Source organism: Vanellus vanellus (assembly GCF_965231255.1).
Source record: "Vanellus vanellus genome assembly, chromosome: 3".
Classification (NCBI taxonomy): Eukaryota; Metazoa; Chordata; class Aves; order Charadriiformes; family Charadriidae; genus Vanellus; species Vanellus vanellus.
This window is the reverse complement of record NC_138907.1, coordinates 74,297,426-74,319,732: the sequence shown is the minus strand read 5'-3', so window position 1 is coordinate 74,319,732 and position 22,307 is coordinate 74,297,426. Positions and strand designations below refer to the sequence as shown.

General features: G+C 35.7%; 1 protein-coding gene across 1 annotated transcript; it reads left to right on the top strand.

Annotated features, from left to right (window-relative positions):
* The first annotated feature begins 88 nt into the window (after positions 1 to 88).
* On the top strand, positions 89 to 21,998 carry KPNA5 (karyopherin subunit alpha 5). The gene is made up of 14 exons (XM_082481524.1): positions 89 to 150; positions 2,319 to 2,452; positions 4,794 to 4,895; positions 4,976 to 5,075; positions 5,862 to 5,956; positions 6,808 to 6,939; positions 7,838 to 7,926; positions 9,385 to 9,484; positions 11,140 to 11,303; positions 12,398 to 12,476; positions 13,421 to 13,546; positions 14,663 to 14,790; positions 16,392 to 16,570; positions 18,286 to 21,998. Exons 1-14 carry the CDS (start codon positions 147 to 149, stop codon positions 18,471 to 18,473), a joined length of 1,620 nt encoding a protein of 539 aa, XP_082337650.1. The 5' UTR covers positions 89 to 146; the 3' UTR covers positions 18,474 to 21,998.
* Positions 21,999 to 22,307: the final 309 nt, after the last annotated feature.

Below are 22,307 nucleotides of genomic sequence, written 5' to 3'. Positions count from 1 at the left end.
CTGCCCCCCCCTGCCGAGTGCGGCGCGCGGCGGGGAGGCCCTGCGCCATCTTGAGTTGCGATCGGCTGCCGGTGCCGTGCTCCGGGGCGGAGCGGAGCGAGGTTTTCTCGCTTGGAGGGCGGCGAGCCCCGCGCGTCTCCGCTTCGATGGGTAAGAACGGGGAGAGGCGCTAAGGGCTGGCGGGTAGGAGCGGGAGAGGCGCTAAGGGCTGGCGGTAGGAGCGGGAGGGGCTGTGTCCCCCTTTGGGGTGGGGTGCCCCTTGCTGTAAGGCTTCCCGGCGCAGGCCGGTCTCCAGCCTGCTCGGGGGCGGCTGGCAGCAGCAGTTCGGTCGCCGCCAGGCCGGTGTTGCGACGGGGTCTTCCCGCGCTGTTCGCCACCGCTTCCCCCCTCACCCTCCCGCCAAGTCAGAGGGCTGCCGTCTTCCCGCTTCCCTGCCCTGCTGTTGGCGGAGGGAGCGGAGAGCTTCGCTAGTGGCTCTGTGTGGCCGGGGTGGGTGTCCTCTCGGCTGAGCAGCCGGCAAGGGGACTTGCGGTCTGGCCCGGCCCTGCGCCAGGGTCTCGGCCGGTGCGAAGCCTGCGGCCGCCCCCGGTGCTGCCGGACGGGGACGGGGGGTGGCACAGCGAGCGGCCTTGTGTATTTAGGGAGCCTTGTGTAAGCAGGGAGAAAAAGAGCGATGAGTAGGATAGGTCTTAGTCTAGGCACAACAAGTGGGCGAGGTGCAGGGTGTGATAGGTGGAGGGATTTAGAGTTAAAACGCGCGTAGTTTTGCAGAGCAGAAATGCAGACTTCCTTGGATCTGCAGCTACCTGTGAAGCCTGAATAGATCAGGGACTGCTAGTCTCTTTTTCCCTTACGATGTCTATACTAAACCCCTTGTGGGCAAAATGAAGCTATAAGTTCATAAGCTTTTCTTTTTGAAAACACTTTTGATGAGGGCTTCCTTGTAGTTTCGCCTCTGTAACTCTTCATAGAGCTGGTGACAAACTGGGTTACTTTGGATGCACACTTCTCTTGTTTGGTTTATTGCTTGGCCTGACAGTTTTATTGGCACGACTAAATTAGCAAGGCATGAATGACTAAGGAAGTGATGGTGTTCTAGGACTAGTTAAGCCAGTAGTGTTCTTGGAAAAATGGTCATCTTAAATGTACCTCAAAAGTTGCATGACAATTACTAGAAAATTGCTTTAGGCGGTGACACACTTGGCATTGTGGTCCAGAGATGGTAGTCGTTTACTAAAGCTCTTGTGAAGCAAATGTATTTGGATAAAACAGGCTGCTGAGTCCTTGGAATGTCATGTTGATGTCTGCCTAAGTCTGCAGACTGTTTTCCTCTCATAGCTTGTGTTTGTTGCTCAGCAGTCCTTGGTACTGCTGATATAATAAAAAAAATATATGAATAAATAGTCTCAGTGTGGAATTTGATAGAGAATTGTGCACAGCTGAAGAGCTGTAGTTCAGATGTCTTCTCATGGAAGAATTCCAGGCAAGTGAGAGTTCATGTAGAGTCTTAAATCATATATTTGACAGTTATTTTCTCAGATGGTGGCTACAGTTTTAGCTTTAAAAACTAGCACCATGCTATTAACAACCCTTTTCAGTCAGTCAGTTTGATCATTTCAGTGACAGAATCATGTTTTATCACTTTTATCTTTTTACAACTGATATGCCTGAAATGACAATCAGATTCTAATTCTTTAATCCATCAAAAGAGCTGTTAATTAGATCGATGGAAAAGAGTATGCCTATCTGGGTGCTACTGACCCTGAATTTGTTTTTCTGCAGTTTTTTCTGTGTACAGTTTAGAAGGAAATGCAGCATAACCTTTAGATCCTGTGTTATGTTTGCAAGATAGGCATCTTAAAAAAAAATAAAGCAGTAAGATATTAAACAAAGCAGCAGTTGCTACAGGTTTTCTTCTTGGATTTGTCCTTATTTTTTAATACATTTGATGTCTCCTTTATGAGAGGAGGAAGCAAATTCCTTTACTTGCTGACAGAATCAAAATTCAGCAATGTAATGTTTTTCCTTTTTGTTTCTCAGTTTGCTCGTAAGACCCATAATTTCTTTTTGAAGTTGCTTATGCCCTTTAATGAAGTATCTGATCCCTGAGATGAACCATTAGTTTAATCTATGGTTTAGAAATGCCTGTCTAGGCAAAGATTTTTTTCTCTGATTTAGAGATTTTTGTTGATGAGCTGGGTATTGCAAGCATCTACAGGAATACATAGCTGTTGCTCTAGATCCTTTTATAGTACAAGAGATGGCAGGTTTGCCATGCAAGGTTTTGCCTTTTGGAGTAATTTTTCTTTTTTTAATAGACAACATGGCAAGCCCGGGTAAAGATAACTTCAGAATGAAAAGCTACAAGAATAATGCACTTAATCCCCAAGAAATGCGCAGACGCAGAGAGGAGGAAGGAATCCAGCTTCGGAAACAGAAAAGGGAAGAACAGGTAAGTGTCTTGGTGAGCTGTTAACTGTTGAGTGCTTGTGACACTAAATTCAGATATGCGAAAGGGCTTTAGCAGACTCCTGCTGAGCAGAATCCAGAGTGCCAGGTTGAATGTCTGTTTTTTGTGCAATCATGAGGAGCACCAGGCACCTCTGGATAGGATCATAAACCAAAAAAGTGAACAGAAGCCCTCTTCAGTCACTAGGGCACAGAGAGGAGAGACCTGTGTCTTAAGTTTAATCCTTAGCCTAGGTTTAAACACGGAAGACTGGGCTGAAAGAATACTCTTATTTCCAGTAAGGATTAGAAACCTTGCATTTTCTTCCAGAGTTTGGGCCAAAGTTGTACTGTTAGAAGGGAGGAGGTTTATTTTCATCTTTGAAGCCATACTTCAAATTGCTCAAGAGCTTTCCTACAGCAACTTAGGTTGCTACCAATTAGTGATCCCCGAACTATCGTATATAACATTTTCAGCTGTCCTCATTGAATTTTTAGTGATCAGAGTACATGGAGCATTGTATAATCTGCTGGTTTGTGGTAGTTTCTTTTCCCAAAATGTTTAGTAGTTTCTTGCCAGGAAAGTAAGGAATGTAGTTTGTTTTTCTGCTTGGTCTAAAGTGGCTGAATTTGTCTCCCGCACCCTAGAGAGTGTCCCAGGCACTGATCTACAGCCTTCTCTGAGGTGGGAGTGCTTACCCTTCTCCTGGGAAAGTGGTGCTACTGCATGGAAAAAGAATTTAAATTAGTTGGGCCAGAGAGGTAAGAGTAAGAAGTAGTATGATACTGGAGCATTTACCTGTGAATGGGTAACTGCACTGCAGTTCTTGTTGAAAGTTTTGTTTGTGTATTTTGTAGTAATTACTCCCTAGATAAATTATGAAAATAACAGCTATTTCTTCTCCCATGCTGACTGTTGTAACAATGAGAATACTTTTATGTTCTCGTTGGTTTTAATTTGTTGGACTGTTGGTTTGCAGCTCTTCTTGAACTGGGGAGAACAAGTTTATGCAGGGAAATGAGTTTGCTTTTGCTCCAGAAGAAATTATAAACAGTAGGTAGACCATGATCCTAAACAATAACAGTTTATACATTTCAACCAAGAGCTTCTGTGTCCTTGTTGAGTGATAGAAAGAATGGCTAGTCTTCCAGAAGAGGAATGTTGTTTCTTCTTCCTTTGTGGGTTTAAAGGGAATTAAACCTTGTTTATGTCCAGGATTATGCAGTTGTTTTGTGTTCAAGATTGTGCCCAATCCAGAAGTGTGTTGAACAAGGGAGACAATGCTTTGGTTTAGGTTCGTGTTTGAAATATGGATAGATGTACATGTGGAGTTGCTTCTGCAGTTTTGGGCAGGTACAGTAACGGAAATCTAGGTGTCTATCGACACTTGAAGGACTAAACCTTCAGGATTTAGCAGGAGGTTTCATTACTATGCTTGCAGGTGAAATCCTAGTCAATAGACTGAGATTCTAACATTTTTTTTTAGAGATAACAACATAATATTCTTAGAATTGTTAATTACAGTAGTTGTAAGTGTAATACTGGATTAAAGATAAAAGTTTAGTTTTGGTTTCTAGAAGAAAACAGGCTAATGTGAAAGTCTTTCTTGTATACCAGAAAATGAAGAGGCACTTATTAAACATAGCTTATTAAATACTACAGTGCAGGTATGTATTTTGAGCATAGAAAGTGCATGTAGCCAATTGTAAAGCAATTTTTGGATGTAGAGAATGTTTAATGTTACATAATTTGAAAATTCACCTTGAAGCTATGCTATTTTTTTCTCTAGCTATATTAAAATAATGTTTCTGTTTTAATCTTTCTGCAACTGCATATGAAATATAGATGCTGTTTAATTGTCGTGCAAAGAAAGTACGTAGACCTTCTGTTGAAGGGAGGAATGCAGTGTGCTGAAACACAAGCATTGTCTCTGTGTTGATGATTTTCACCTGTAAACTAGAAAGGGAGAAAGTAACTTGTAGAATAATTTCCTGCTTAAAAATAAATGATAATTTTGAGTAATAAAAGACTAAAAGTAAAGAACAACTGTATCTTCTTTTTCTTACATGTGGAAAAATGTATGGATCTTTGCTAATTAAAAGATCAGTTTTTAAGTGTCTCTGAAGTGTTGCAGTGCAGTTTATCAAGATAAAGATACAGTAGTGTTTTTCCCCTTTATGTTCTTTAAACTTTCATGTAGAATTACATTTGCATGGATGAGTAGGAAGGTGAGTAGTTGAAATGCTTTGACTGGTATTGGTGAAAGCTTTTCTTCAAGTATATGTCATCAGTACCCACCCTATGGTGAGTTCTAATGTCTCCCAAAAATTTCTTCTTTGTTCAGCTGTTTAAACGCCGAAATGTTTCTCTCCCGGGAAATGAAGAATCTATGGTAGAAAGTCCAATTCAGGATCCTGATGTCAGCTCTACTGTACCTATTCCAGAGGTAATTACTTGAGTGTGTTTAGAATGTTATCTGTTAATGTGCGTACTACTGGACATAAGAAATCCTCCTTTCATTTTTAGGAAGAAGTTATTACAGTAGATATGGTGCAGATGATTTTCTCGGATGATCCTGATCAGCAGCTCACAGCAACTCAGAAATTCAGAAAACTGCTATCTAAAGGTATGTAAATGTTGGCTAATATTATTTTTTTTTTGTTCCTTCTATGTTGTTAGTACTAATTTTAGTGATAGTTAACCTTTAGTTTTGTTTTACTTTATAGTAGAGCTTGCTGAAACTTCTAGTTCTGTTTATAGAGAAACCGTGCCAAATCTCTTCCAACCTAATGGCTAAATACAGAAAGCTTCATTATTCTAATGCTAAGTCTTTCAGACAAAGTAACAAAAGCAAGGATATTTTGGTTGAAGTGTCCAGGGCAATAACTAACTGCACACTCACATTACTTACAGTGCTTGTTGCAGTGATTCAATTTCTCGTTCTTATTCTGCAGTTTACACAAGAAAAATTATATGGCTGCCAAAGAACAGTTGTAACTTGTTTTTGTTGAGACTGTAAGACATGCAGTCTTAAATTAATGCTGGTATTTGTATAGCATAATAGGTAAAGGTACGCTTGCTCATTTAAAATAGTATCTAATCATAATTGCTCTTCCACTGACCTGAACTACAGTGTTAGGTAATGTGTTACTAACTTGCCAATGGATAATAGTATGTGTTACTATTATTATACATAATAGGGTGTTTACTAAATTGTAGCATTTTATGGAGAAGGTCTTGCAGTCTTCTAAAGTCAAAAGTTTAGCTCTTTCATTTGAGATTAAAATGACTGAATGCTAAAAATTATGATAAGAACAGAGAATTACATTAATGTTTCGTGTCATACTGAAAAAGTAATTTGTTTGGTCTTTTATGTTAGACTTACCCAAATATGTTTATTTTTATTCCCTAGAGCCTAATCCACCTATAGATGAAGTCATACAAAAACCAGGAGTAGTACAGAGATTTGTGAAATTTCTAGAGAGGAATGAAAATTACACTCTGCAAGTGAGTTTGGCTGGTACTGAATTGGGGGTTTGGAATGGGATTAGAAACCCCCCAAAAGAGCTTTGGAAAGCATGTGATTATTGTTTTCGGGTTTTTATATATTTTTATATATATATCTCCAAATTTAATTATTTTTAACCACTGAAGCTGTAAATTTTAATTGTCTAAAATGTCAGTTACTGCCAATGAAATTGTGACTTGGCTCTTGTGAATTTCATAGTAGTCATTAGGGTTACCTATTCAGCTGGTCAAATAGTTGGGTGTTGAAAGCAGAATGTGTTCAAGAGAGTTTCCAGAGTAGTATATTAAGAACATCAGCACTCATGTGTGAGCAGAATCTGTTTTGTTTGTGTTGAGTATACTGTAGTACTTTTCAGTTGCAATCTTAGAAGAAGAAAATACAGGAAACTGAAAGGCTTGTATGAAAAGCCTTTTAGAAAATCTTTGGAAAATACACAATTAACGATAGGAGTAACTAGTTCTGTCTACTTGTGGTAGCCCATGGAATGGCACTTAGGCCTCATGTACATTCATACTAGAAGAATTAACTGAATATAGACTAAACGGAAGGGATTTGTACTAGGTAGTAGAGATTTGAAATCTTCGTTACAGTTAGTGCTGCTAGCCAAAACCTAAAAATAATTTACATACTGAAAGTTCTTATTAAATAGAGATTTTTGTCTATGCCAATTATTTTATTGTATAGAAAGTGTAATAATAATTACATTTCAATGGAAAGGAAAGAAAGTTGGAAAATTAACCCCTGCAACTCCCATGTCAAACTGTTTTTCATTAATTTTAAGTTTTACTACTGAGTCATTTAACATGGTCTTCTTTGTCCTCCTCAACAGTTTGAAGCAGCTTGGGCTTTGACAAACATAGCATCTGGAACTTTTTTACACACCAAAGTTGTAATTGAAACTGGAGCTGTTCCAATTTTTATTAAGTTGCTTAGTTCAGAACATGAAGATGTACAGGAGCAGGTAACTTTTCTTGGGGTGTTTTATAACTACTTAAAATTCATTTATGAATGTCTTTTTTTGTGTGTGTGTGGTTAGAGAGGTTTTGAGCCCCATTTGCCTACTAGCCCACGATCTGACTCCAGGAAGCTAAAAATTTACCTTTAGTGTATTTTTTCCCCTCATGTTTTTTTTGTTCCTCTGATTCTTTCAGGTTTCTTGAACTTTTTTTTTTATTTCACATTGTTGAATAATTTGAAGATAGCACCTCACTTCTATTGTGGCATTTACAGGTGGACAGGAATTAAAACACCATAATAGAAATAATATAAGGAAAAAAAATAGACACTGTTTTCTACAAGTTATCTTGCAGCTTTATTTCCTATATCCTCTTCCATCTTAATATGTTACAGTCTTCATTAACATTTTCCTGAACTTCGGGGTTAGTTTGGTTTGGTTTGTTTTTTTTGTTTTTTTTTTGTTTATGTTTGAAAAGCTGTAATTTACTGGTTTATTTAGCATGTCTGAAAGTTTGTGTAGTGGAAGTTCATGATTTAACTATTTTATTCCTCATACAGCCTGTGCAACTTTGAGCCATTTTTATTGAACTTATATATAATGAACAAATATAACTGTTGAAAAGAGTGCGTGCATCCTTTTTATTGCAAAGTACATGAATCAACATATTTTCATAACAGAAGGCTTTCTTTCCTTGAAATGATGATTTCAAGTGTAGCTAATTGACTTTGTGTGAGTTCACAAAAAGATGTAATATAGAAATCAGTAGTCTTCTGAAATTTTATATGTGGAATGATACTGCTTTTTTTTATTCTTAATATTTGCTGTAAAAAAATGCATAGATGATCTGTAAAAGCTGATTTGCAAGCATGTGTTAATTCACTTGGATGCTTTACTTTTTAAGGCGGTGTGGGCTCTTGGTAACATTGCTGGTGATAATGCAGAATGCAGAGACTTTGTTTTAAACTGTGGAATATTACCACCCCTTTTGGAGTAAGTACCATAAATTAATACTATAAATATAGTGTACAGGTATAGATAACTGTAAAAATTCAACTTTAAATTTACTTGAAAAGAATATAAGCTTTTTACTATATTGTCCTGGTTTGAGGTAAAACAGGACCAATTTTGTTCAGTAACTTTAATTTTTAGCTAGGCCTCTTCTAACTACTGAAATTAACAGCATGTTGTGCAGACACTGTTCATTCTCAGAGTGATAAGAGCTATGTTTATAGTTGATGCCAAGGAATGGTATGCAGAGAGGCTCTTGCTTATACTTATTGCTATAACAACCAAGTGCAGCTAACTTTATTTGCCCTGTTGGAGGGTCGGAAGCAGAGAAGTGTAGAAGGGTTCCACCTGTGAGGAGGAGAAGGTTTCTTTTTTTTTATTATCTTGCTATGAATGTAATATTTTGGGTTACCTGATCTTCATGCATATCTTTAATTAGTTCACGACTACAAGTTTTCCAATGCTTGCAAAAGGAGAGAAGTGTTATTTCACAGGTATGAAATTTCTGTATTGCACAGGACTCTGTTGCCAGAGTTCTGGATATGTAGGGTGGGAGAGAGAGTTTAATTCACACTTGCAGTTGCGTGATTCCAACTGGCTGGGCAATAGACCCACCTTTGTCGAGTAGCTCCAGGCTCCGGTCTTGCTATCTATCCATTTGCTTGCTGAGATGAGCTGGCAGGGTAGTTGTTACATGAGCTGTGTTCCACCAGCAGATTTCTTTTCACTGGGAATATCATTCCAGCATTCACTATACACTTACAATAGGATGTAAAGTAACTACATCACAGCGAAAAAATTTACACAACACAAATTTTGTTCAATTTATTGTTGCTTGAAATAATAAAGTGCTTTAAAACATTTGTAAAACAGTTTAAAATAATAGAGGAGAATGTGATTGCCTTCCTCGAGGATTTAAAGGATTAACAGTTTCAGACATTTGGGTATGTATCTGACAATGAGCCTAATTTTTCGCGTGTTGAATCTTTTGCATTCTATTTAGCAAAAACAACGAAGCATTAATTTTAGTTTTTTAGAAGATCTTTTAAGTTCTTTTTATGGAACTATTTTTATTATTAATTGCATTCTCTGAATTTAAAGATCAAAGTCAATTCAAGGGAGGGTTGCATCTCCAAGCCCATTCTGAAGACCCTCAGAAAAAATTAGTTGACTGATATGTCAGATGAGCAGTGTTTTACTTTACATGCATATACTTGATTTGGAAACAAGATATCCATGCAAAATAATCTATTCAGATTCAGTTGATTCTAAGAAAATATTTGCAGCATGTAAACTATGAAGAGAAATAAATTTAAACTAATGCCCATCATAGTATTTCTTCTCCTGATTTGAGGTACTGTTGGTACTAATAGACATTAAAAGATTTACCTTTTCAATAAGAAATAATTATTTTTTTTAATTGTTGTCTTTCTTTGACAGACTTTTAACAAACTCAAATCGTCTTACAACAACTAGAAATGCAGTCTGGGCTCTCTCAAATCTCTGTAGAGGAAAGAACCCACCTCCAGACTTCAGTAAGGTATAATAAAGTGTTCATTTTGAGAAATCGGAAAGATGAAGATAACTTATGTTTGTAATATGTTGTAACACACAGAATCTTTGAATCTGGAGATAGACTCAATTTTATCTTTTTAATGTAGTCACACAGTCTTGTCCATTTGTTGTATCTGCACAAAATCATCTACTTCAACACCTGTCAGCAATAAAATTAAATTACTTAAAAACCAGAGACTGTAGTTAGTCAGATGCAAATAGTCTTTCACTGGTATGAAATGATGGACAAATAATACATTCAGCATCAAACCACTTGGAACTGTATTTTCTCCATATCTCTTTTAGATGTGAATTACAATTGAAGCTTTTTTTTTTTAAGTATTATTTGTTTATTTTATTTTATGATTACAAGCACATGCTGCAGGGATAAAATTTTGAGTTTTCTGCTGTCAGATGCAGTTAAATCAGACTGATGACAGAGGAGATTTGCCTGTGTGCTCTCCCCTTCACTTCCTCCTCTCTCCAGTGTGTGGTTGTAGTGACAGTAAGACTGTAGAGCCTAGTAGGAGTATTAACTCCTTGGTTTCAGTATGAAATTAATTTCTGGTAAGGTTAATGACATTAAAAGATGGAACTGAAAATTTGATGTTCTGGTAAAAGAGACTGAGGTTAAATGATGACTAAGGATAATCTGGAAAGAATTTACATGTCTTGAAGCTTGTCTCTTGAAGTAGTAATTGCTGTCATTGCTTCTTAATAATTCTTGGAGAGATATTAATAAAAAGGGGGATTTCTGAGATCAATTAATCGATCACCTTACAATTGCTCTGACTAAGTTATATCCTTCAGTAGTGTTTTCTTCTGGTAGTAAAAGAACAGCAAGATTTCTTGCTGCTTAAACACTTTTAACTTCTGTGGAAAAGGATGCCCTGTAGGCAGCTGCAAATAAGAATAGCTCCTTTGCTTTTTGCTCTTTGCAGTAGCACCAGTTGGATACATAAAGGAGGCTGAATTGCATAACTGCTGCAGAATAAAAAATTAAGTTCTACAAAGAATATGAAACTCCCAAGCTGTACAGCTGAAACCTGTCAGGCTTCAGGGGGTGTTAAGATCGTCTACTTCATTTGGCGCTGTCTGTGTGGAACTCATAGGAGATTAAGGCCAGAGTCTACAGTTGCAGTGAGAACTGAAGTCAGCCGTTGCTTGTTTGATTTGGTTCAGTGAACGATGAGTCCTTTGTGAATTACTCTGAGTTTCTTTGTGGTAAAGCAATTGTAAATTGGTTATTACAAATAACCTCCAGCACTTCTACAAAGACAGCCATATCAAAAAATGTTATTACTGTGAAATTCTGTTCCCTGAGTGATTCAAAAAAGCATCAGGAGTTCCTGATTATCTGTCTACCTGTAAAAGCAGATGGTTTTTATTTAAGATGAACAATTATGTATCTAATATAGTATCTTTAAATAAAAAGGCTACAAATCCAAATTTATCCAATTTGGCAGTATGAATTGGATATATAGTTAAATCAGGAAGTGTTCCATCTAGGTCCTGATTGATTAATTTGCTCATGTGCTTTGGCAGTAAATAGTTTTGCACCTTTTTGCCTTTGCAGAATGTTATCTGAAACGTGAAAAATATGAAACACCTAATTTCATGCAATATTTTTCTGTAACCTAGGTTGCTCCTTGCTTAAATGTTTTATCAAGACTGTTATTTAGCAGTGACCCGGATGTATTAGCAGATGCTTGCTGGGCCCTCTCATACCTTTCAGATGGTCCCAATGATAAAATTCAAGCTGTTATTGATTCTGGGGTGTGTCGAAGATTGGTAGAGCTGCTTATGTAAGTCGTCTCTTCACCTAATAAACATCTTGCAGTACTGTTAATTCAAATTGAGTTGTTTTTCTCACCTCAAGTCTGAATTTATTTTGTGAGAAGTGATGAACATGAATTCAGTCAGAAACTTTTTAAGTTGCTTGCCTTCTGGGATTTTTCCGGAGATTGACAGTGGAAAAAAAAGTTGTCTCCAAATTATTCTTTTATATTCTTTAACGTTTAATGTGGGATTTCATTTACATGGAGGAATAGAAAGGTGAAGACTAGTGACCAGGCTTGAACTATAAATAAATTTCTTAGCTCTTCTTTTTTTTTTTTTTTAATTTCACTGTTGTATTCTGTTTTTTTACCTTTCTAGGAGATGTAGTTGCAAAACAGACACTTCTTGGACTCATGAAGTCCAGAGGCAGGCTTGTGCCACTTTTGAATTGTTCCATTATATTTGGTTTATGGTTCATTATTTTCCTAGAAAGGGAGACTAAATCTGTGTGTTCACATGGGGACTGCAGTATAGGTCAGGGATAGTAGTTCCCTGTGCTGACAGCTCAGCACAGTTCCCTGTGAAAAGCTCATTTGTATAGCTGTCAGGAGAGGGTGAGGTTGCTTTGTGTTCTGTAGAAGCTTTAGGGTGACTGAGCAGATGTCTTTCCCTCACACCTCAGGCAGTTGAACATGGGAATACTGGCTTCATGCACTGGCTTCTACGGTTATTGACTTACAAAAGGGGGGAGTTCACTTGCAAAGGGGGGCTGCTGCGTTTTCGTATACAACTAATAACACCCCTTTTGTTTCTGTGGCTATTCGATGGTGCAGGTTCCAGTATTGTATTTAATAATACTTGAGCTGGGTGAAATGAATCTGCTGGACAGATAGATTGCTCCAAGTTGTATTGTTCCACAGAGATGCCCTTTCCTTGAATCAGCAATTCAGTTGTGGGCCTGCAGTTGTCAAATTTGTCTAAATAGGGGGAAAGTATAAGAAGTAATGCAGTGTTTTCTATAACTAAAAATATAGCACCTGAAGTAAACCATTGTTCACTGAAAATGCAGAATTATACTTTAACGCTTGGTAATACCAACTGATGTAATATTTTTCTCCAGGCATAATGATTACAAGGTGGTATCACCTGCATTACGAGCAGTTGGAAATATTGTTACTGGGGATGATATCCAAACACAGGTAAGACTAGATGATTTAAGAAAAATTAATTGGCATGACAGAATTTTGTAAAAACTGTGACAAAATGAATGTCCAGTTCAGGTATCTATATACATCAGTGAAAGAGGCTCTGTACAAATCTGTATTGTTGATCTTACAGTTTAGGCTGCTATTTTTAGCATTAAATGACTGCAAGCATGAACTTTTTTTTTTTTTTTACAGCACTGTATGTAGTGGATTGCTTTGTTTCTGTATGGACTGTTGCTTCTCCTACCCCCTCTTTTTTTTTCTTTTCCTCCTTAGTGCAGGTTTAATTATTTATTACTGTTCTCTTTAAGTCTTCAAATGCAGTCAAAGTTTCTACTTGTAAACAATGGTCATACTTGATTTGTCCATGGATTCATACGTGATAGTCTTACTGATGCAATTTGTTCTAAAGATTTATTTTTTTATTTTGGGCAATGGGCTTGAGTTTGAAGCAATGTGGGAAATCCTAAGACAGGTCTTGCTTTAAAGAAAATTGCATCTAAAAGGCTGACGGTACTAGTGTAAAGGGAAAATAAGAGAGGATATTGCTAAGGAAATAAATAGAAAACGTGTCTCTTAAAAAAACAAATGAGAAAATAGCTATACAAATTAGATTTACAGTTCTCAGTTATTCTTAGTTATTCAGATTCTAGCCTTAAGCAGCCCTATTTATTTAGTCTTGCTGTTATTGATCATCTGGTCTGAATTAAATTGAGGGCAGATTCTTTCAAATTGTTGGATTGTCTGTTTATGTGCTACAGCATTGAACACTAATTTTGCAGGATGTTATCTGTGATACTTTGTATAGTATAAATGTGTTGCAAAATCTTTTGAAGTCATCTGTAAAGTGCTTTTATATATATAGTTATATTGTACAAGCCAATATATGTTTATGTGTATACTGTACAACCCTATTTTGAATTCTCAAATTATTTTAGGTGATTCTGAACTGCTCTGCATTACCCTGTCTTTTGCACTTGCTTAGTAGTCCCAAGGAATCTATTCGAAAAGAAGCATGCTGGACTGTTTCTAATATTACTGCAGGAAACAGAGCTCAGATTCAGGTAAAGCCTGTATATTTGTTCCTTGGTTGGTTTTGTTTTCATTTTACTAGTTCACTTGGCTTTCTGTCACAAGGAGAAATAAGTAGATACTACATTGATTCTGCATTATTGGTTTTAGTGCTGTCTATAATTTTGCCTAACTTAACTTTTCTTCTAAATTTTGAAAGATTATTTTAAATAACGTCATAAAATACTTGAAAAATAGCTGTCGTTATTTGTACTAGAGAAAAGGATTAATTTTTCTCAAAGGGACTTGCTTGATGCTTTTAAAACAAATGAAAGGATACTTCTCTTAGATCTGATATCAACAGTTGTTATTTTTCCCTGTGGGAGCATCATCTACTATATATTCTCTTTAATTTTGTTCTGCATTGTAATATATGTGTTAAAGTAATAAGCAATTTTTCTTTTTTAAAAGTTGAAACAAAACATCTCGCATAAATTAGTCCAGTGAAAAGTGAACAATTCCAGTTTGGAAATGTTGAACGTTTTGCATGGATAAGAAACCTGCAGGATGTCATCGACACTGAGTTGTATTCTTGTGGGAACTACTAAATCTTGACTATTGCTCCAGGTGTCTGGAGTTACCTGAAAAAAGGTTCTGGTCGATAAAAAATGAGAATTCTGAATCAGAGTACATGTTTCAATATGGAATTCTTTTCCCCCCCTCTACTTCAATCAAAGATGAAAGCGCTGCTACTTGATGTAATTTAAAATATGTTGTATAGTCTCCAGTTACAGACATAGTCTTTCTATGAAGATTGCAAACCTGATGGACAAAGAGAAGTTTTGTTCTGAGGCTTGACCACTAGTTCAGAAACTCAGGTTTAGTCCTTATGTCATATGACTTTTAAATGAGCCTATCCAGTAAGCAGTATTATGTCCACCAGAGACAGAGAAATCAAAGGAGATATTCTGATGGCTGCTGCAGTGTAATGTTGGAATAATTCTGAATTTCAGTTTAGCATTTCTAGTTGGTGTGGTGCCTTCTAACAAAATATTGTTTGGCTTGATATCAAAAGGCATCACTGACTCTTGTAGTGAAGGGTATTAATGTTCTTTGTGTATATTAAGTCTTTATTAATGAATGTAAAATATTACAATTTCATCTCTTAGGCTGTTATAGATGCAAATATTTTTCCAATATTGATTGAAATTCTTCAAAAAGCTGAATTTCGCACCAGAAAAGAAGCAGCATGGGCCATAACTAATGCAACATCAGGAGGAACCCCTGAACAGATTAGGTAAGTTTGTGTATGTTACTATTTTCTCTGCCTAAGCATCTTCTTTAAGGCATTTTTATTTCTGCATTTGAATTTTGACAAACATAGCAATAAAATCCTAAGTCTGTACAGGGACAAAACATGTAGGAGTTCAGAAAAATGAGTGAAATATATGCAATAGACTTAATAAATTGACTAACACTGCTTTGTTTCAGTGGTATTACACCTAAAGCTTTCACAGGGTTATCTTCCAGATTTGATATTACATTATCAAACACAATTGGAAAAATTAATGAACAGTTTCAGTATTTAAAAATGGGAAACTGGGAGAGTTGTTTAGAAAACTTGTGCAATGGGATTATGTCTTTGTGGAGAGACTTCAGGAATTTTAGTGGTTTCTTAATGTATTGTATTATTTTATCTAAACTCCTTTTTAAAAACTGAGTTTGATTAAAATTTTACTGTCAGCAGCTATTTACATTCTGCAAAGACTGGACTTCCTGAATGACTAGAATAAAACGCTTCCCGGTTTCTCTGAATACTGTCAGCATAGCAATCAGTTTGAATCAGTAGTTGGTAAATGGATTTATAAATGACAATGTATTATTTGGAAGCCAGAACTGAAAGTGATGTGATAACCCTTCAGCACATTTGGGACAGTTAAAACACCTGTTGCAGGAAGTGCAAGGTTATTTAAAATGTAAACAATCCTGGTTTTCTTATAACCACTAAGTGTTACCAGAGGTAAGGAAAGTTTGTTGGGGTTTTTTTTTGCTATTATTTTGATTGCTTGCATAACATAATATCTTAAAATTTAGCATATTTTAAATAAATTTTAATTCAGGATCTTCAAATAGTAAACATGCATGTAATATGATAAAAGTAGCTTCTCATCACAAAAGACATATTATCTGTGTTTAGTTTGAGCCCTAAATAAAAAAAAAAAAAAAAAAACACTAAATAAACTATATTTAAGCAACCTTTTGATGCAGGAAGCATTCCTATCTTAATTGTACTTACACACTAGAAAGAAGGACACAGGTTCTGACTTTCAAAAATTCATACACAATTTTGTGCAAAATTGGAAAAAGGAATAGGATACTCAGAATCCAATAGTTTTTTTACATTTACAATTATGTCCTTTCCTTTAGGTACCTTTCAAGGTAATGCTTATATCTTAATGGACTACTAGTGTGGACTACATTTTACAGAGCCATGTCCAATGTTCTTATCTGTCTCTAATGTGTTTACTCAATATTTTTACCACTACAAAATTTCAAATGCTTGAGAAAAGAACTTACTGCTAAAACTAACCTTTTATATTCAGTTAAAACTATCTGAAGATCACAAGTGAAAAGGAGCTGGAAGGACTACAAATGTCCAATCCAGTTAGGAATATGCACATTAAATTTTCTCATTAGGATAAATTAGAATATTTATTCAATTTCAGACTAAGCTTATCTTTGGGTTGTTGCATGTTGTAGAAAAATTTCTATTTCAGCCACTTTTTTTTAGCAAAAGTAAGGACCAATAGTCATAGACTGGCACGTCAGAATAAATGTGCTGGATTATCACTCCTCCTTTTTTCCCCCACCCCCTTCTGTGTTTCTGCTGTTATGAAGGTATTTGGTAGCTCTAGGTTGTACCAAGCCTCTTTGTGACCTCCTGACTGTGATGGATTCAAAAATAGTACAGGTGGCTTTAAATGGACTTGAAAATATTCTGCGTCTTGGAGAACAAGAATCTAAGCAAAATGGAATGGGCATTAATCCCTATTGTGCCCTTATAGAGGAAGCATATGGTAAGAAATTCCTTCTTGTAAAACTACATACCTGAACTTCCTTATTTCAGGCTGTAAAAACAAAACCATTCTGAACCATTTCAAAGTTTGTAGGTAAGTTTAATATAAGAATTACTTCAAGTGTAAGTGGACATTAAAGTAGCATAAATTAAGTAATGTAACGTGGTGGGAAGGGTGGTTAAATACTGAAAACTTGTGGATGTTTGTCTGCGATCACTTTATGAAATGTCCCTCTAGAGAAACATTCTCAGCAATATTTAATGTTTAATATTTGTCCTAGTGTATTGGAGCCATGGTTTGCATAAGTTTACCAGCCAATCCTAAATATAGTTTTATTACTTTAATATATAGTCCTGTCTGGTAGAGTTTTATTACCAACAGGGATGCGAGATCAGAGTTTGTTTTACTTATTCCCCAAGTCAGATCACTTTTAAGTATAGTAAATATCAGTAATAGCAAAATCAACTTCAGATCGTAAAATTAAATGTTTGTACTTAACTTGTGGAAGTATTTTTTTCTCTTTCTTCTTTTCAGAGCTGTTGAATTAATCCACACTTTACAGGCAGAGTATCAAAACTAAATTTGTAATTTCATGACAGACGCTTTTAACAAAATTAATGTTAAAACTGGCTTATAATGAATCTGGCATTATTAATAGAGGGTTATCTTTTTGAAGCTCTGACAAAATAAAAATTGGCAGACGTTTGTGTTTCAGAAACCACTAATAACAATTCTAGTTGACCACATTATATCTGATTAAATGGTACTAACTTTTCTGTAAAGTAGCCTTTAAATCTGAATTCCTTGTTGCAGGTTTTCATTTATAAAATCAAGTGCATACTTGGAGAACTTACTTTGCAATCTAACATGTAAGAGGAATAAATGCTGAATACTTTAGTGGAATTTACTCTGTTCCAGATTTTGAGTCCTTTCGTAATTTCAGCTATTGAAGGTCTAGGTTCTTTTTTTCCTTTACTAGTTAAGCGTAGGCTGCTCGAGCTGTCAAGTATAAGTTCAAGTAGGGGAAACAGCTAATTATATCACCCTCATTGCTTTGGCCTCTGTAGTCACCAGAAGAGTTTGTATGAGCTCTTCCTAATCCAACTTAAGTGAAAACTGAATTATCTTAAACAGCTAAAGAGTTTTGAATCAACCTATCTGACCACCAAGCACTTAATTCTGCCAGCAGAGCAGAGGTTATGTCCTCTAGCTTGCAAATGCTAAGTCTTTGGAAAGTTATCTTCAAATCTTACAATTAAATTTGAAAAAAGATACCAGACTGTGCCCAATGATGACTCTATAATAGGGGATAGAATTTAGAGTTGGAGAAGACTGAAAGAGTAAAAGAAAAGAAATGGGGATATTGGCAATTGCTACAGCAAACAGTTTTATGCTATCCTAATTCTATACAGATTCAGTTTCTTTCTAGGCATGGCATATTTCTTGTAGATACTAAGGCCTCCTCCTCCTTAGTTTAATTGATATTCTTTTAGCATAGTTTTAAAATTAGTTCAGAGAGCACAAAATGCTGCAGAAAATAAAGACTAGCAATACTTGCATTAGGAAATTAAGAATCAATTATATCAAATAAATTGAGATGATTTGGGATTGTTTTTTTTTATCTGAGAAGTACCACTATACTACAAGCTGTTTTGCTTTGAATTCATGATTCATTTAAGTAACTAGACTTTGAAAATGTTTTGTCTTGAATTTAGGACTTGATAAAATTGAATTTCTTCAGAGGCATGAAAACCAAGAGATCTACCAAAAGGCTTTTGAACTCATAGAACATTACTTTGGTGTCGAAGAAGAGGACTCCAGTATTGCACCTCAGGTGGATGAAAGTCAGCAGCAGTTTGTGTTTCAACAGCAGGAGGCTCCAATGGAAGGGTTTCAGCTGTAAATTACTGAAGTGAAGACGAGCATAAAATGTAAACACTTGTAGGGTTTTGTTGTTGGGTTTTTTTCCCCAGAGGTCTTTTCTTTATGGCCAAAGTTAGAGGAAACATTGAATATGTTTTGCAGAAATAGATGAAGCAGCAGCTCATGCACTTTTATATATTGTGTTAGGTACAACTGTTCTTTGTTTTGTATTTGTGTTTTTCATTTTCTCTTATGTACAGAAAACAACTGTGAGTAATCATGTCTAAAGTAAAGCATTAAATGTGATTTAACAAGAACTGTTAAGCTAAGACTTGGTAGGATATTAGGTAGTGGTTCTGAAATTTTCATGTAGTCTCAAACTGCATATCAGCAATACAGTTACTGACAGTTGCATTTTTGGCAGTAGGCTTGACTTGCCCAGTCTCTATCAAATCTACCTCTTGTATTGAAGCAAAAACATTGCTTCAGAACTAAGGCATGAAATAAAGATGAGCTTGTAAGAAGCTGAATTGGAATGTGAAAAATATTTATTTAAATTGTGAAAGTTTTACGCATTACTTACTTTACAACACACTGTTGGAATTTATTTATAAAATGTATTTAAAGACAGATATACATGTATAATGCTAATTACCTAATATAATATTGAATATATGAAAAAAACTGAATTATGTGGGAAGAGGACTATTTCAGAGGTTTTCAGATTGGAATCAGCAGAGAGCTTGCTGGTCACTTGATGGTGGCTCTGAAATTAAAGCTGCTAAATGGCATTAAAAGTCAGCCACAAATGCAGTACTTTGCAGTGGAAGCAGTTGCTGTAGTTACCACAAGAATGCTGCGATTATGAATGACAGAGACGGTGGTTTGCACAAATCACCAAGCAGATGGTTTACAGCTGTCTCCTGTCAAAATGTGGTAACACCACTTGAGTTTGAGAAACATTGCAATGTTTGCATTTCTAGTGCGGTAGCTTCTTAAAGTTTAGACAGTAGGTGTTATTCTTTTTGACCAAATACACTACCACCACTTGAATTGTTCTTTAAGTTCACTAACTTGCTTTTCTTTTGGTAAGATAGTAGGAGTACTGCAGTGAAGAATGAATAGTGAATCACTCCTTTCCAGTTGAAGGAGAATTTTGTTGTACTGTAAATAGCATTAAGTATGTGGACACCAAAACTAACTAGAAGTTATTGTCATTTAAATATTTAGGCTCTACAATATACAGTGTTTGCTGTTAAACACTAAAAGAAATAGAATTCTGATATTTAGATTAACAATTTTGAATACAGAAAAATGTATGTTCTGCTTCAACTTGCATATAAGTAGTGTTTCTGGTGTATTAGTAATATATCTCATTTGTAGAAATTAATACTTGGGTTAACTCTGAAGTACAATTATTTTTTATTACCTGTAATTAATGTGTTAACATCAAACTCTTGGGTTAAGTGAAATCCTTGACATATGAGAGCATTTCATGCTTCATAAAAAGCTGCAGTTTTCAAATTACTTACCCCACGGCACTGTGCTTGTCACTAAACAATACTTTAATGCACTGAAAAATACAGGTTAAAGGTGGTATAATTTACAGTACCATTTTATATTTAGAATTTTTTTTACATGCAAGTTAAGATTCTTAGATGTTTCACTTTGATGTTACAGCAATATATACTATATTGTAATTGAATGTGGGACTTGAAGTGGATTTTCTAAGATTAATGGTCAGTTTTGACTAAGATGTAACTGGGAGGGAAGAAAACTCTTTTTGAAGTCTTTTTAGTGGGAGATAGAAGTGTAAGAAGTGTATATAGGAGTGCTGTTACTTTATGAACTCGGAATAATGAAAATATTTTAGCAAATGACACTTTAAACCTAGATTTGTACAGCATACAACAGTTTTGAATAGTGTGATAATATTGAGTACAGCTGCCAAATTTTCATACGACGTTAGATGATTGTATTTGTGCCCTTTTTACTCTCATAGTTTTAGGTTTTCATATACTGACCTGCCTTCTTTCCCCACCCACCCCATCTGTTCAAAGTACAGGGTAACAATCATGGAAATCTACCAGGATTACTAGTAAATGCTGAATTTCAATGTTGTCCTAGTGTAAGAAAATTATTCAGGTAACAGGGTATTCCATTGTTTCTAACAACCTTGTTTTGATAACATAACCAGCCGTGCCTGCTTTTTATTTGGAGAACCCTGTAAAAACTGCATTTATAAGCCTCTCTAATTTAAACCAAATCTGAATTATAAAATCTTGATTAAAAGACTTGAAAATGAAGAAAAGAGGGGACATTTAAAGTATTATATTTGTTTTGAAAGAATGTCTTCAGTTTTGTGGATATATTATTCTATATGTGTGAACAGTTAGTGACTGCACTTTATGCATTTAGAGAAACTATTTCATGCCTCTGATACATTTAAATGTAACAGTTTAAGAGGGAACTAAAATTGATGGACTTTAGCTAATGAAAATCATTATTTAAACTCAACATTTGGTTTACCCTAAAAATGTTAAAAAATAATAATGAAAATTAAAGGATAAACGTACAGGATGGCCTCTCCTATTTTATCACTGGGTTTACATCACACTTTATTAAAAGCACATAAATGAACAATATAAAACCAGAGATGATGACTTAAGGTCAGCTCTGGTGTAGTCATTTGCAGGTAGGGGCGTGAATATGACGATGTTGCCTGAACAGATGAAACCAGTGTAGCGAAAAAAAACAAAAACAAACAAAAAAACACCAACAAAGGAACTGAGAGGAGAAAAATATCTTGAAGTTTGGTATTTTATATGGAATCTGAATTGCCCCATCAGTTACAAAATCTGTTTAAAAATACAGGCTTTGGGGGTTTGTGGTTTTGGTTTTAATTAAAAGGGTACCATTTGTTCTGCTTAAATGTGAACACTAACTAGCTAATCTATGCAACTATGCAAAGCATAAGATTATTTTTTTTCAGTTCCCTACTCTTGATACACTGAATCATATCTAATTTTTTCATCATTGCACTTTTGTCTGAGGACTGGTTCATAGAGCTTAATTTTCTAGTATTTGCTTTAAATGCTGTTGCTAGCAGCAGTCGGAAAATAGTAATAATGTTGGCACAGAAGTAAGTTAGCTGTAGAACAAGTTTGCAACTGGAAAATATTTATTGTCGGGTCTGTCTTTAAAAAACAATAAAATAGAAAAGATGCACTATTGTCTTTCCTCCACGGTTTGTTCTCAGTTGGTCTAAATTTAATAAAAATTGTACAGCTGAGGATTTTTGTAATAGGTCTGCCAATTGATATGTGAAGTCTAACTGTGACCTCAAGAGTTCACTGAAATCTGGAATGAAAAATTTCAGTTTCTTATGGCACAATATCTTCGTATAATGTGTGGAAACTAGAACACCTATACTAACTTCAGATAGTAATAGTGCATCTTTAAATCCAGGCCAAAGGCCCGTTACTGTAACAGAACACATATGAGTAGTATGCAATATTATGGAATGTTGAATCTCCAAATACCATACAGAAACCAATAAAACCTATTTTACAGATGTTTATTGTATTTATTTAGTGGTTCAATAAGTGTGGCTTCTTAAACTAGAAAACACAAATGCCATTTTGAATACAGCAACGAGGCAAATGAATTCAAACTGGCTGATTTGTGCACTGTACAACTATGCACTGTCACCAGATAGAAGACTTTCTGGTTTAAATACGTTTTGTAAATATCTAACCAAATATATACTTGCAGGATAATCACAGGCCTGTCTTTGCCTGCAAAACTGACCACATCTTTGGGCATTCCCGTGAAGTTTCCACGGACTTGAGAATTTGTGGGATTATTGGGCCCT

Coding starts and splice junctions, on each gene's coding strand:
- KPNA5 (XM_082481524.1), top strand. Junction 6,940..7,837: donor ATGAAGATGTACAGGAGCAG/GTAACTTTTCTT, acceptor TTACTTTTTAAG/GCGGTGTGGGCTCTTGGTAA. Junction 7,927..9,384: donor ATATTACCACCCCTTTTGGA/GTAAGTACCATA, acceptor TTTCTTTGACAG/ACTTTTAACAAACTCAAATC.